The sequence below is a fragment of the Salmo salar genome, chromosome 25 (genome assembly GCF_965601325.2).
Source record: "Salmo salar chromosome 25, fSalSal1, whole genome shotgun sequence".
Taxonomy (NCBI): domain Eukaryota; kingdom Metazoa; phylum Chordata; class Actinopteri; order Salmoniformes; family Salmonidae; genus Salmo; species Salmo salar.
The window spans coordinates 16,725,186-16,739,987 of NC_138315.1; the positions used below are offsets into that span (position 1 = coordinate 16,725,186).

The 14,802-nt window shown below is 40.9% G+C and overlaps 2 protein-coding genes across 10 annotated transcripts in view; both read right to left on the minus strand.

Moving 5' to 3' along the window:
- Window positions 1-1,283: 1,283 nt before the first annotated feature.
- Window positions 1,284-12,458, minus strand: slc15a1a (solute carrier family 15 member 1a). The gene is made up of 23 exons (XM_014172951.3): window positions 12,307-12,458; window positions 12,062-12,093; window positions 10,199-10,280; window positions 9,885-10,026; window positions 9,668-9,787; window positions 9,424-9,523; window positions 7,780-7,870; window positions 7,537-7,620; window positions 7,069-7,151; window positions 6,839-6,925; window positions 6,648-6,737; window positions 6,498-6,542; window positions 6,373-6,405; window positions 6,199-6,287; window positions 6,003-6,084; window positions 4,012-4,131; window positions 3,416-3,562; window positions 3,274-3,320; window positions 3,033-3,128; window positions 2,755-2,866; window positions 2,520-2,657; window positions 2,220-2,327; window positions 1,284-1,991 (listed from the first exon to the last, which is right to left on the minus strand). Exons 1-23 carry the CDS (start codon window positions 12,311-12,313, stop codon window positions 1,770-1,772), a joined length of 2,157 nt encoding a protein of 718 aa, XP_014028426.3. The 5' UTR covers window positions 12,314-12,458; the 3' UTR covers window positions 1,284-1,769.
- Window positions 12,459-12,625: 167 nt separating this feature from the next.
- LOC106586262 (dedicator of cytokinesis protein 9) overlaps window positions 12,626-14,802 on the minus strand; it is a 122,673-nt gene continuing 120,496 nt past the window's right edge. For all 9 annotated transcript variants that reach the window (XM_082968937.1, XM_082968935.1, XM_082968939.1 and 6 more), the window contains 3 exons: window positions 14,595-14,695; window positions 14,334-14,472; window positions 12,626-13,947 (listed from right to left, as the gene is read on the minus strand). In XM_082968937.1, coding sequence (XP_082825063.1) covers window positions 13,822-13,947; window positions 14,334-14,472; window positions 14,595-14,695 — 366 coding nt within the window. In that variant the 3' untranslated portion in view covers window positions 12,626-13,821. The remainder of the gene's footprint in view (window positions 13,948-14,333; window positions 14,473-14,594; window positions 14,696-14,802) is intronic.

Below are 14,802 nucleotides of genomic sequence, written 5' to 3' on the forward strand. Positions count from 1 at the left end.
CATCTTCACAAGGTCCTTTGCTGTTGTTCTGGGATTGATTTGCACTTTTCGCACCAAAGAATGCGTCTCCTTCCTGAGCGGTATGACGGCTGCGTGGTCCCATGGTGTTTATACTTGCGTACTATTGTTTGTACAGATGAACGTGGTACCTTCAGGCGTTTGGAAATTGCTCCCAAGGATGAACCAGACTTGAAGGTCTACCCATTTTTTTCCGAGGTCTTAGCTGATTTCTTTTGATTTTCCCATGATGCCAAGCAGAGGCACTGAGTTTGAAGGTAGGCCTTGAAATACATCCACAGGTACACCTCAAATTGACTTAAATTATGTCAATTAGCATATCAGAAGCTTCTAAAGCCATGACATACTTTTCTGGAATTTTCCAAGCTGTTTAAAGGCACAGTCAACTTAGTGTATGTAAACTTCTGACCCACTGGAATTGTGATACAGTGAATTATAAGTGAAATAATCTGTCTGTAAACCATTGTTGGAAAAATTACTTGTGTCATGCACAAAGTAGATGTCCTAACCGACTTGCCAAAACTATAGTTTGTTAACAAGAAATTTGTTGAGTGGTTGAAAAACGAGTTTTAATGACTCCAATCTAAGTGTATGTAAACTTCCGACTTCAACTGTATTTTAGGCAAGTCTAAAGAAACATTATGATATGAATAAAATGTATTTAAGAAGAGCAGAATATGAGTTGGCCTAATGTATGTTATCTGACACATATTGTCTCATTATGTCCCAAAAAGTAACTTAATTATAAATGATTGGCCTGTTCAATGTCACGACTTCCGCCGAAGTCGGTCCCTCTCCTTGTTCGGGCGGAGTTCGGCGGTCGAAGTCACCAACCTTCTAGCCATCACTGATCCATTTTTCATTTTCCATTGGTTTTGTCTTGTCTTCCTTCACACCTGGTTCCAATCCCATCAATTACATGTTGTGTATTTAACCCTCTGTTTCCCCTCATGTCCTTGTCGGAGATTGTTTGATTGAATGTTTGTGTATTATGTGTTGCTGCGCGACGGGTTTTGTACCCACTTTTTATAATTTTGTAATTTTGGTTTTGGAGTTTTGTGAAGCACTGATTAAACAACTCCGTTTATACCAAGTTAGATTCTCCTGCGCCTGACTTCCCTGCCACCAACACACACCCATTACATGCAAACCCAGTCCTCTTTTAAAAATGTATGTTATAGTCTAAGGCAAATCACATGGACTATAAATTGTATTATGCCCAAGCCACAGACAAATGTAAGTGAGCCTAAATGAGAGCCATGATAAAAATGTCTACTTCATGTTTATTTAAGCAGTGACACAGATTTTTTTTCCAGTTATGTAATTAAATGTTTAGAAAATCTTGTTTTTTTTTTAATACACACTAACTTCTATATTAAAAACAATGCAACCTATACAGTATAATCATACAAAATTAATCCTGATCGATGGACATTGGGATGTTTTACAGTTTTTTTCAAAAACAGATTGTTCCATTTGTAATGTTTTGTTGTTTTCTCTCACAGTTGAAAGCTTAAAAAAGTCTGGACTTTAAATGCATCTTAAATATAGTACCAATGTCCTTTTCCCACTCTGCACCATACTTGGAGCAGTTATTTTGTGCATATCAAAACTATAATATAATACAATTGGTATTCATTTTCTTTCTCTTGCCCCTTCTCTCTTTCACTCAGTCTCTTTCTCACGCTCACACATGCACACACACGCTCACACACGCACACACACACACACACACGCAAATATACAGAAATTTACATTTTGGTTTGTTTGGCTTCATCATCTTCATTGTGATGGTCTACGACATCTTTCTTCTGCATTTGAAGCTCCTCTTTGTCTGATTCTTCCTTACCACCATTGTCTGTGAACTGGGCCTCGATCTCTGCAGGGTCCATGTAGGTATAGAAATAGGCCATGATGGAGAAGATGACACACACTGCCACTAGGAGGGAGGCGAAGAGGACAAACTCTGCCCACTGCAGGAGGAAAAAACACAAAGATTTTACACGTCACATATTTACCTCATCAGATCTGGCCCTTGAGGTATGATTCATGGGCACTGAAGACTTCAACTCTTTCACCCATAAAGTCAGGGCTGGCTTTCCCAATACGCAGACAACGTGCCGCAAGAGGGCTATGAGTGTGTCCTCAGAGGACATAGAATGAGAGAGTTATCTTTAGAGTGTAGTGTCGTGGCACTGTACCTGTTCTTCGATCTGTGCAATCTCAGCCACAATAAGGACAATAAAGTTGCCAATAGCTACAGTGAACAGCCAGCCTGCTTGTAGCACTGCCTTCATGTTGCTTGGTGCCTTTGAAGAAAGATATATAGCTTGGTAAATTACGCTGCGAATTGGAGTACAGCCACCCATTATTTTACAACTGAAAATTCAAGAGATTACTTTATACTTTCCCCTGTTGTTGGGCAGATCAAAATGATTCAAGTTCAGCACAGGGTCTAACAGATGACTAAATGTCGACTAATAAGGGTGTGTGTGCTTCACCTGTGAATAAGAGAACTCCAGGCCAGTAACAGAGAACACCACCTCTCCACAGGTAATAAGGAAGTACTGTGGGATCTGCCAGCCCATATGGAAGGAGTTGGGCTGGATATCCTCAACCCCAGAAATGGATTCCGAGCACTATATAAAAGAGGCAATCAAAACTGTAACTTACTGAAGCTGATTATGGGATATATCACTGTAATATTAAGTGACACGTAGAAGGGGTGAAACTTACAGTCAGGCCCCATGCAAAATGACTGGGGATAAGTAGAGTGTAAGAACTCCCGAATCCAAATTCTCTGGAGTATTCACATGTGTTTGCACCATTGGTAATGGTGAAGGTGGCTCTGGAAATTAGTAAGAAGAGATGCTTTGGAAATCTGTGTTGGTGAGTCTTATAATGCAAGCAAAAGTAGCTACATACACATTTTAAGGATTTAGCTGCGAATTCTTTATGCCATCCTCTTTATTATACTGCACATTTGCAAGTATAATCAATAATGAATTCCTTACTTTCCATTTGATATGAGAGAGTAGTTGGAAGCAGAGGAGTATTCAATGCTTCCAAAAGTTGACACATTCACCGCTCCAGCCATACCATTAACAAATCTGGAAATGAATACACAGAGTTGAGAAACAGAATCAACAAAAAAACACATCCAAGTTAACCATGAAAGGCTATAGATTATCTGGAAATGTATGTTCATTTCGGTCATCTCGGCAAACAAACATTGGGAAATGCATCCAAATTTACCTGATTGCATTGGCCCCTTGCTCTGGCTTTGCCATCAAATCATCAGTCTGCAACAGAGTATCAGAGAAAATGTATATTGACTTAATGCTCATGATGTTAATACTGTACTTTTATAAGGGTGCAATTATAGGTATGTCCTTACCATCTCCCACATTGGGGCACTGAGGTTTGAGGGAATCAGAAGGGTTTGCCGCTTGCCCTTTGCTAAGGAAATAGTCCTAGATATTGCAGGACTCTGAAGTGAAACGTTGATGCTTTCTTCCTCAAATGTAAGGTAATTTGCATTAGCCTGTAAAATATATGAGTGGAGTCAGTTCCACAGCAAGGTATAAACACTTGACAGTTACAGTGAAGCACTTGGTTCAATTAGAAAAGTTACTACAAGTGATAAATGTCTTAATGTAATGTTTTGGCTGATCCTAACTTCACCATTCTACTTAAACCATTACCTGAGGACCTTATTACTGATGAATGGCTTTGTTTTTTATGACCGTGTGTTCTTTCTGCTTGCATTTTGTATTTATATTTTGATGTGTGTATTTTCTGTAAATTCTGTATTTCAGGGCTTATCTGTAAAAGAGACCTTTCTCTCAGTATGACTCCCTGATAAAATAAAGGTTAAATAAAACATGTAAAATATATTCTTCTAGTAGAGATCAACATCTGTGTAAGATTTCTGACAATACAGTCAGGTTTTGTGATATGAATGCCTAAGAGAACCTCCTCAAGATGGTTTACCTTAGCTGCTTCAATGACGAATGGATCATTATTGGGTAGTGTAACTGTCAAGGGGATACTGCCCATGTTGAGTAATTTTAATTGGCTCTGGGAGGATGATGGGAAGGTTGGCAAGGTTTTCTGAAATAGATACAAGCAGAGTCATATATTTATATATACAGTTGAAGTCGGAAGTTTACATACACCTTAGCCAAATACATTTAAACTCAGTTTTTCACAATTCCTGACATTTAATCCTAGTAAGAATTCCCTGTCTTAGGTCAGTTAGGATCACCACTTTATTTTAAGAATGTGAAATGTCAGAATAATAGTAGAGAGAATGATTTATTTCAGCTCTTATTTCTTTCATCACATTCCCAGTGGGTCAGAAGTTTACATAGACTCAATTAGTATTTGGTAGCATTGCCTTTAAATTGTTTAACTTGGGTCAAACGTTTTGGGTAGCCTTCCACAAGCTTCCCACAATAAGTTGGGTGAATTTTGGCCCATTCCTCCTGACAGAGCTGGTGTAACTGAGTCAGGTTTGTAGGCCTCCTTGCTCGCACACACTTTTTCAGTTCTGCCCACAAATTTTCTATAGGATTGAGGTCAGGGCTTTGTGATGGCCACTCCAATACCTTGACTTTGTTGTCCTTAAGCCCTTTTGCCACAACTTTGGAAGTATGCTTGGAGTCATTGAGATGTTGCTTCAATACATCCACATAATTTTCCTACCTCATGATGCCATCTATTTTGTGAAGTGCACCATCCCCCCGTACTTCACGGTTGGGATGCTGTTCTGCGGCTTGCAAGCCTCCCCCTTTTCCTCCAAACATAATGATGGTCATTATAGGCCAAACAGTTCTATTTTTGTTTCATCAGACCAGAGGACATTTCTCCAAAAAGTATGATCTTTGTCCCCATGTGCAGTTGCAAACCTTAGTCTGGCTATTTTATGGCGGTTTTGGTGAAGTGGCTTCTTCTTTGCTGAGCAACCTTTCAGGTTATGTCGATATAGGACTCGTTTTACTGTGGATATAGATACTTTTGTACCCGTTTCCTCCAGCATCTTCACAAGGTCCTTTGCTGTTGTTCTGGGATTGATTCGCACTTTTTGCACCAAAGTACTTTCATCTCTAGGAGACAGAATGCGTCTCCTTCTTGAGCGGTTTGATGGCTATGTGGTCCCATGGGGTTTATACTTGTGTACTATTGTTTGTACAGATGAACGTGGTACCTTCAGGCATTTGGAAATTGCTCCCAAGGATAAACCAGACTTGTGGAGGTCTACAATTTTGGCTGATTTCTTTTGATTTTCCCATGATGCCAAGCAAAGAGGCACTGAGTTTGATTGTAGGCCTTGAAATACATCCACAGGTACACCTCAAATTGACTTAAATGATGTCAATTAGCATTTCAGAAGCTTCTAAAGCCATGACATCATTTTCTTGAATTTTCCAAGCTGTTTGAAGGCACAGTCAACTTAGTGTATGTAAACTTCTGACCTACTGGAATTGTGATACAGTGAATTATAAGTGAAATAATCTGTCTGTAAACCATTGTTGGAAAAATTACGTCATGCACAAAGCAGATGTCCTAACCGACTTGCCAAAACTATCGTTTGTTAACAAGAAATTTTTGAGTGGTTGAAAAACGAGTTTTAATGACTCCAAAATATGTGTATGTAAACTTCCGACTTCAACTGTTGATAGATAGATTTTAGTATATGGCTCTGGATACAAGTAAGGATTTAGCAAATAATATAATCTCTTTGTTATGCGTTCCAATTCTATAGACAGGAAAAGTATTGCCATTAAGAGGGTCAAAATGGGATACTCTCCATTTTGACTTCGTCATAATATAGATTTCCTGTAGCCCGGGTTCTAGACTGTTTCGGGCTTTCAACAATGCTACATCTATTCCTAGCCATACAAGGCATGATAGCATCAAATAATACTTTACTAAACCAGAAACAAACTGCCACACAATGTAGATGTATTGTATACACTTACATCAATCTGGATCTGTACCAAAGCTGCAGCAACAAAGGCCATGGCTGCCAAAAACATCCCCACTGTCATTCTCCTCAAAGGACTGTTGAGGAAAGGTTCATGGTTAGATTCCTAAGCATACTTACACCTGCCTCTTCACTGTTTTGTAGATACTGCACAGGCATTTGTTTTCTCATTTTCTTTAAGTAGAACTTACGTGAAGTTCAGGCCACATTTCTTTATCAGTGGGTACACCACACTGTCCATGATCGGGACCAGAGTCAGGATCAGGATAGGGTTGACAGTCTGTCAAAAAGATGGTTTCTATGGTAAGAAGTGCATTTAGCCATGGATGAAAACAACCAGGAACCATAAAGTACCTCTAACGTACCTGCATTTGATCAGGCTGCAGAATGAGGGATCCCTGGAAAGAGAGCAAGGTCATTACTATCAAGAACAACTTGCAAACTGTAGCTTTAGTTTACTTTTTACAGTGGGATGGTTTTGCAAACGTACAAAGTTCCCATCCATGGTGGTGGCCTGAAGAGTCCACCTAGAGCCCTATGAGGGAGCAGAATGTTTTACTTGATTATACCATATGGATATTACAAGTTACATCACATATTGCAGGACAAACTAGATTATTTACCAACGTATCTCAGATACCTTTTGGTCAAATAGGGTCCAGAACATGGGAAGGGGAATGTACAGAAATAGGACCTTCAGCACCATCTTTATCTGAGCAATGAGGAGTTTCTACAAGCACAAAAAGAGAGAAAGACAATATGAGGTGTTCATACATTTGAGACCGAACATGCCATTTAGATAGTACTGTATAGTTTGCAGTGTAGCCATACCTCGTATTTCTCTTCGGCCCAGTCCATCCAGTGCGTTCTCTTCGGGTAGGAGCTACTCCTGTGCCTGAAGCGGTTCTTTACTGCAAACTGTAAAGGCAGCAGACACAGAAATGATCCTTTCAGAAACACCAGGATGGCTGCAGGGAAGAGTCCTCCAGTCATTTTTCACATTGTTGTGAAGGTTGATGCAATTATGCTGAATGCTGGTACTAGTTAATGTTTTGACTTACCCCAATACATTTACACACATCCAGCATTATGTTTCCCTGCGGTTCAGTCTTATGGTACATACCACTTCCAATTATGAACACGACTGTAGGGACAAACAGCAAAACAGCACTGTCAAACTACATTTTTATACTATTTATCAGAATAAATATTACAGAAAAACCCTGGGACAAGGTACAGTTGTAGGATCTTAATTTGATCACTCTTTTGTTGCTGAGAATTTTCTTTCACCACAGGAAATGCAGATGAGCTGATTTACATAAATTCCCTGAAAACCCACACTAACAACAGTATTGCACTTTTCCTGTAGCCTACTTCTGCCCAGCTAATAGTCTGACCACCGATCAAGAAAAATTATAGACTGAACATTCAAATACTGTTGCTGCAGGATTTAATTTGCTGTGACAATATAGGTCAAATTAAAATCCTACATCTGTAGGTAGAATAAAGAAGATGGTAGAGACACTAACCGAGGGCGACCACCATGAGCGCAGCAGGGACACCGAAGGCCAGAGGATAACACTTCTGCTGGCTGTGGATGCCACACTCCTGGCCTAAACACAGGGACACAGCACAGACATCACTCATCCATACACTAGCTGCAGTTGTGTTGTGTATTAAATAGTTATTTATGCAGATTTGTGGTAATATCTTCAGACAGCATTTAGTGAGTTATTATACATAGCCTGGCCTGGCTTGGACATTCCCCCTACCTCTGAGGATTGGTGTAATGATAGTAGACAGGAGACTCCCACCATTGATACACAGGTAGAAAACCGAGAAGAAAGTGCTCCTCTGTTTTGCCTGCAAAAATAAAAAGGAATAGATTTGTATCGTGTGTAAAGTTTGTACAGTACCAGTCAAAAGTTTGGACATACCTACTCATTCAAGGGTTTTTGTTTATTTTTACATTGTAGAATAATAGTGAAGACATCAAAACTATGAAATAACACATCTGGAATCATGTAGTAACCAAAAAAGTATATTTTGATTTTGATTTGTTTTTGGACATTGTGGAGGCCAGGTCATCTGATGCAGCACTCCATCACTCTCTTTCTTGGTCAAATAGCCCTTACACAGCCTGGAAGTGTGTTGTGTCATTGTCCTGTTGAAAAACAAATGACAGTCCCACTAAGCCCAAACCAGATGGGATGGCGTATCGCTGCAGAATGCTGTGGTAGCCATGCTGGTTAAGTGGGCCTTGAATTCTAAATAAATCACAGACAGTGTCACCAGCAAAGCTCCCCCATACCATCACACCTCTTCCTTCACTGTGAAGCTTGGGAACCACACATGCGGAGATCATCCGTTCACCTACTCTGTGTCTCATAAAGACACAGGAGTTGGAATCAAAAATCTCAAACTTGGACTCATCAGACCAAAGGACACATTTCCACTGGTCCAATGTCCATTACTCATGTTTCTTGGCCCAAGCAAGTCTCTTCTTCTTAATGGTGTCCTTTAGTAGTGGTTTCTTTGCAGCAATTCGACCATGAAGGCCTGATTCATGCCGTCTCCTCTGAACAGTTGATGTTGAGATGTGTCTGTTACCTGAAGGCTGGTAACTCTAATGGCTGGTAACTCTAATGAACTTATCCTCTGCAGCAGATGTAACTCTGGGTCTTCCTTTCCTGTGGCGGTCCTCATGAGAGCCAGTTTCATCATAGCGCTTGATGGTGTTTGCGACTGCATTTAATTAAAGAAACTTTCAAAGTTCTAGAAATGTTCCAGATTGACTGCATTCAGGTCTTAAAGTAATGATGGACTGTCATTTCTCTTTGCTTATTTGAGCTGTTCTTGCCATAATATTGATTTGGTCTTTTACCAAGTAGGGCTATCTTCTGTATACCACCCCTACCTTTGTTACAACAATACCAAAGGAAAGAAATTCCACAATTCCACACCAGTTAATTGAAATGCATTCCAGGTGACTACCTCATGAAGCTGGTTGAGAGAATGCCAAGTGTGCAAAGCTGTCATCAAGACAAAGGGTGGCTACTTTGAAGAATCTAAAATATATTTTGATTTGTTTAACAGTTATTTTGTTACTACATGATTCCATGTGTTATTTCATAGTGTTGATGTCTTCACTATTATTCTACAATGTAGAAAATAGTAAAAATGAAATAGTAGGTGTCCAAGCTTTTGACTGGTACTGTATATTATGTGCCATTCATAGGAGATACATGTACATTACACTTATCAAAGGAGCAAAGGTTCTCCTACATGTTCTTCATTTCAAGGTTAACATGACATGACTTTGCAGTTGTAGTGAGGAAATATCTGCCTACTGACAAAGATAGACAGACAGACACAGTGGCGGTGTTATTCTCCGAATACTGAGTTATTCTGCTAACCTGGTGGTCCTGAAACTGGTCTCCTCCAAAAGCGGCTACACATGGTTTGATACCACCTGTACCCAGCGCAATGAGGAGCAGGCCCACCATGGACAGCACACTGAGGAGGCAGACCAACATTGTTAGGCCATGCATTCAGTAGCACCTCACAAAGTCCATGTAGTCAGGACATACCCCAGCAAGCCTTCGCATGTGACTTGTGTTTGCGTAAGTGAATCTATGACTTTAAATGAGGACGACTCACATATGCAAGGTCAAGTTGTCCGGCGTGCCATCTCTGTCTGTGTCCGTGATGTCATGAATGGCGCTGACTGCCATCACAACCTGGCCAATTGCGTAGACAATGGACAAGTAGATGATAGTCCTGCAGGAAGGGGAAATCAAGGTGTTAGCTTCCAGTGCAAGAACATATTCCTGTTCTGTAATACACCCTAGTTCTAGGACTCCGAACAGTCACTTACTTAAACTTGCCCAACCAGGAGTCTGCTACAACGGCTCCCAGGATGGGAGTCAGGTAGCACAGAGCCACAAAGGTGTGGTAGATGGAGGTGGCCAGGTCATCATCAAACCGAAGGAAGTACCTGAAGTACAGCACCAGCACAGCTGTGGACAGGGGAGAGAGAAGGGGAAGCTCCTCAGGATGGGCACTCCACAAAGCCATTATAGTTATTCCCAGTGGGCAAAACTCATTGAAATGAGATATTTACAACTAGTTTTGCTCACTGGGTTAGAATTGTTGATTACTCCCATGTAGTAGATACTGTCATATTCTTACCTCGCATGCCATAGTAGGAGAATCTCTCGCAGAACTCATTTACAACAATGAAGAATATGCTTAGGGGATAGCCACATACCTCCTGTGCATACAGACACAAAATAAGGTCCATATTACACTAGTATCTTTATAACTTCATCTATACTATATCTGAATAAAAGCCAATTTACTTTAAAATTGCAGAGTGCAGTTAAAAATAAGGATTCCCTTACAGCTATGATATTGAATGAAATACACATACACTATATATACAAAAGTATGTTGACACCCCTTCAAATTAGTGGATTCGGCTATTTCAGGCACACCCGTTGCTGATAGGTGTATAAAATTGAGCACACAGCCATGAGATCTCTATAGACAAACATTGGCAGTAGAATAGCCTTACTGAAGAGCTCAGTGACTTTCAACATGGCACCGGCATAGGATGCCACCTTTCCAACAAGTCAGCTTGTCAGATTTCTGCCCTGCTAGAGCTGCCCCCAGTCAACTCTAAGTCCTGTTATTGTGAAGTGGAAACGTTTTGGAGCAACAATGGCTCAGCCACGAAGTGGTAGGACACACAAACTCACAGAACGGAACAACCGAGTGCTGAAGGACGTAGCATTTAAATAGTCTGTCATCGGTTGCAACACTCGCTAACGAGTTCCAAACTGTTTCTGGAAGCAACATCAGCACAAGAACTGTTCGTCGGGAGCTTCATGAAAAGGGTTTCCATGGCCGAGCAGCAGCACAGAAGCCCAAGATCACCATGTGCAACGCCAAACGTCGGCTGAAGTGGTGTAAAGCTCGCCGCCATTGGACACTGTAGCAGTGGAAACGAATTCTCTGGAGTGATGAATTGGCAGATTCCAGGAGAAAGCTACCTGCCCCAATGCATAGTGCCAACTGTAAAGTTTGGTGGAGGAGGAATAATGGTCTGCGGCTGTTTTTCATGGTTCGGGCTAGGCCCCTTAGATCCTGTGAAGGGAAATCTTAACGCTATCAATGAATAAATCACATTTATTTATAAAGCCCTTTTTACATCAGCCAATGTCACAAAGTGCTTTACAGAAACCCAACTTAAAACCCCAAACAGCAAGCAATGCAGATGTAGTAACACAGTGGCTTGGAAAAACTCCCTAGAAAGGCAGGAACCTAGAGAGGAACCAGGCTCTGAGGGGTGGCCAGTCCTCTTCTGGCTGTGCTGGGTTGAGATTATAACAGTACATGGTCAAGATGTTCAAACATTCATAGATGACCAGCAGGGTTAAATAATAATAACAATAATCACGGTGGTTGCAGAGGCTGCAACAGGTCAGCACCTCATGAGTAAATGTCAGTTGGCATTTCCATTCTAGACGATTCTGTGCTTCCAACTTTTTGGGGAAGGCCCTTTCCTGTTTCAGCATAACAATGCCACCATGCACAAAATAAGGTCTATCCAGAAATAATTTGTCAATCGGTGTGGAAGAACTTGACTGGCGTGCACAGAGCCCTGCCCTCAACCCCACCTTTGGGATGAATTGGAACATCGACTGTGAACAAGGCCTAATCACCCAACATCAGTGCCGGACTTCACTAATGCTCGTGGCTGAATGAAAAGCAAGTCCTCGCAGCAAAGTTCCAACATCTAGTTGAAAGCCTTCCCAACAGCAAGGGCACCAACTCCATATTAATGCTCATGATTTTGGAATGTTCGACAAGCAGGTGTCCAAATACTTTTGGTCGTGCAGTGTAGCTGAATATGCAAGCTTGAATTGCGTTGCATAGTGTTATATCAATTGGTGCTAGTTAATTTAATCTATGAAGCATTTATTGATTTTTCAGAGCGTCACTTGTAAAATAAATTAATCCAGACAATGGACAGTGCACTAAAACTCTTACCTTTGACTTGCCCTTCTTAACAACCTCTTCATCTTTTTGTGTGTGAGAAATAAAACCATTAGGTTAAATATATAAAATATTAGAGATATCTAAGCAGGGTACTGATGTAACAATTAAATAGATGCATTTTTTCCCAACAATAACATAAGCCTATCAGAAAATGGCAGATATCTGAATAGCATAGATCCATAATATCATTTAACAGATGCAATTTTTGCAATTTGAATAGCATTTTGTTGCCTGACCTGTCATGATGGCAGTGTATAGAGACTGCTCTTCGTCCTGTAATGTTTAGTATCCTTTACTGATCCCTTCCAGGCTAACACAGTGATTCCTGCCTCTAAGACTAGGAGGCACGACCCTGGTATGGCGTCCCAGAATGCTGTTTTATGGTTTTATCTTGTGCGAGAACACCAGAGGCAGGAAGGTGAGAGTGAGTCAATACCTCGAATTAGCTAATAATTAGATAATACTGTATCATACAAAACAACGTTACAGTCAATAAGCTACTAGACTACTTCCATCAATGTTGTGAGAAAGGTTCATAAGGAAATCAAGTAGAAGTGCAGAGAAATAAGGGAATTTTATTTAAAAGAAAAGCATTAGGGAACATTTCTGTATACAGCAGAACAGTGACTTTCTGTTAAATAAAAATAAAAAACCCAATGCTTCCCAAATATAAAAATGATTTCATTAACATGTTAATGAACACTAAAATGGTCAAAGCTTCATATAAACTACCACAGTAGGCCTCATCTCTGGATCCACACCTCGTTGCTTTGGCAAGAAGGACAAACATCTTTACAGTGTATTGAACCCAACACAGCAAGACACCTTGCAAAAGACAAATATTGCACTCCTTTTTTATATACAAGAATTAACAGCTTGGAATATACTTATATGCATGGCTGTAAAAATAATAATACAAAAAATCCCATTCTAAGACATTTCAGTGATTAAGGTTGAACACTAATGTTTTCATAGGAGGCTCTTTTTCCATTAAGTTGCAGCAATGTAAAAACATAACGAGTCTTCATGTACAGAGAGATGAATGCCAATGTATGCAGCAAATATAGTTCACCAAGACATCAATATGAGATTTATCAAAGGGGAATAATGTACATACAAGATCACTTGAAGAGTTCAGAGCAGAAGACAAATGATCAAAACAAAGAGATGAAAATGAGACGACAGGAGGCTGACGGGGAGCTAGTGACATCACATGCACATTTGTGTTGCTTTAAGGATCCCTACAGGAACGTCTCCACAGGAAACACTACCAGTGATGTCATATACAGTATATATCATGGAACCCCAGCACTACACAGACAGGAACCCCAGTCAGACTCAAGACGCAGGGTGGAGGATACACCAGTCCCCCCTCATTCTGTATGTCTGCTCCACAGATTGACAACCCCACCATGCCTCACCTCGCCTCCACCCACTCCCCTCTGTTCATGTGGAACTCCTTTAGTTCAGTCGTCCTCATGGATCAATGTCCCTGGTCCCAGCCTCCACAGAGTGGCTGTACTGTATACGATAGTGAAAACAGAAAACGACATGGTCCTTTGTCCTGGCCCACGGGACAAGCCAAAGGAGGGGTGAGAGAAGGTTAAAAGAACATTAATATTGTCTCACTTTAGCCAGAGCAAACTTGATGATAAGGAGAGCAGTGAAGCAGGAATTGGGGCTCATGGCAGCACTGGTTGGCGCGTGCATGCGGAGCGTTGAGGTCAGGAGTCAGCCAATCCCAGTGGATCTCACACCACAGAGGAGGAGTTGGGCATGCCCGCAATGGTGGCACCGCTGGGGGTACCACTGATGGCATTGAAGATGTGCAGCGAGTCTGGAAGAACGCTCTTCATGCCATCCTCCACTGGACTGATCTGGAAGGCGGAGGAAGGGAGTGAGGAAGAGAGTTCAAGGTGATGCTAAATGATAAATGGTCTATTTTAGACAATTTAATTAGGAGTAATGACACAAAATAAAGCCCATGCCAAAGATGTTTTACCATCCAATCTGCTCATGTCAGCACAAAGGAAAAACAGAGGGAAAAGGGGGATATCAAAGATCAAATATTAGACTATGCATTTCCAATGCCTTATAATAACGGTTAGATTCATAACATTCCTCAAACTAAACTGTTTCACCAGCATTGCAATCAGAACAAATAGAACAGATTCCTCCAAAATGTACAAATCATAAAAACAACTGATGCACAAACAATATTGAGTCCCAATGTTTGTTATGCTAGCAGGTAGCTCCTCCTTACTGGCTCGTGCATGATGGCGGACAGCTCTCTGGCCAGGTCTCTGTAGTTGGCCTTCATTTCGTCATGGTACTCCTGCTGGTCCTCTTTGATCAGCCGCTCGTTGATGCCCAGGCCATGGCCACACGCCTCCACAAACTGCCTGCTCCACAAAAGGCCAGTGTCATACATAATACATTGTGTATGTAATTCATGGTCTTCTGTAATTACTTAGTGGAGAGATATGTTGTGTGGCATGGGAATGTGTATTCAGTAAGAACTCACCTGAAGACCTCTTTAAGTTGTTTGACCTTGTTGTCAGGATACTTCTTGGTGCTGGCATCATCCAGGAAAGCTCTGGCATATGCGAGGGGACCAGCATTTACCTAAAAGGTGAGAAGAACATTTATTTTACATTGGAAAGTTGAGGGATGTCTTTGCCATATAGAATTTCTAAATATTGAATAAAATAGGTGAATGGGTAAATTAATGA

Excerpts from the sequence above, each read along its gene's own strand:
- slc15a1a (XM_014172951.3), bottom strand. Across the intron at positions 7,152-7,536 it reads GCTCATGGTGGTCGCCCTCG|TCGTGTTCATAATTGGAAGT; the intron begins GTTAGTGTCTCT and ends TTGTCCCTACAG. Across the intron at positions 6,406-6,497 it reads CCACCATGGATGGGAACTTT|GGATCCCTCATTCTGCAGCC; the intron begins GTACGTTTGCAA and ends CTCTCTTTCCAG.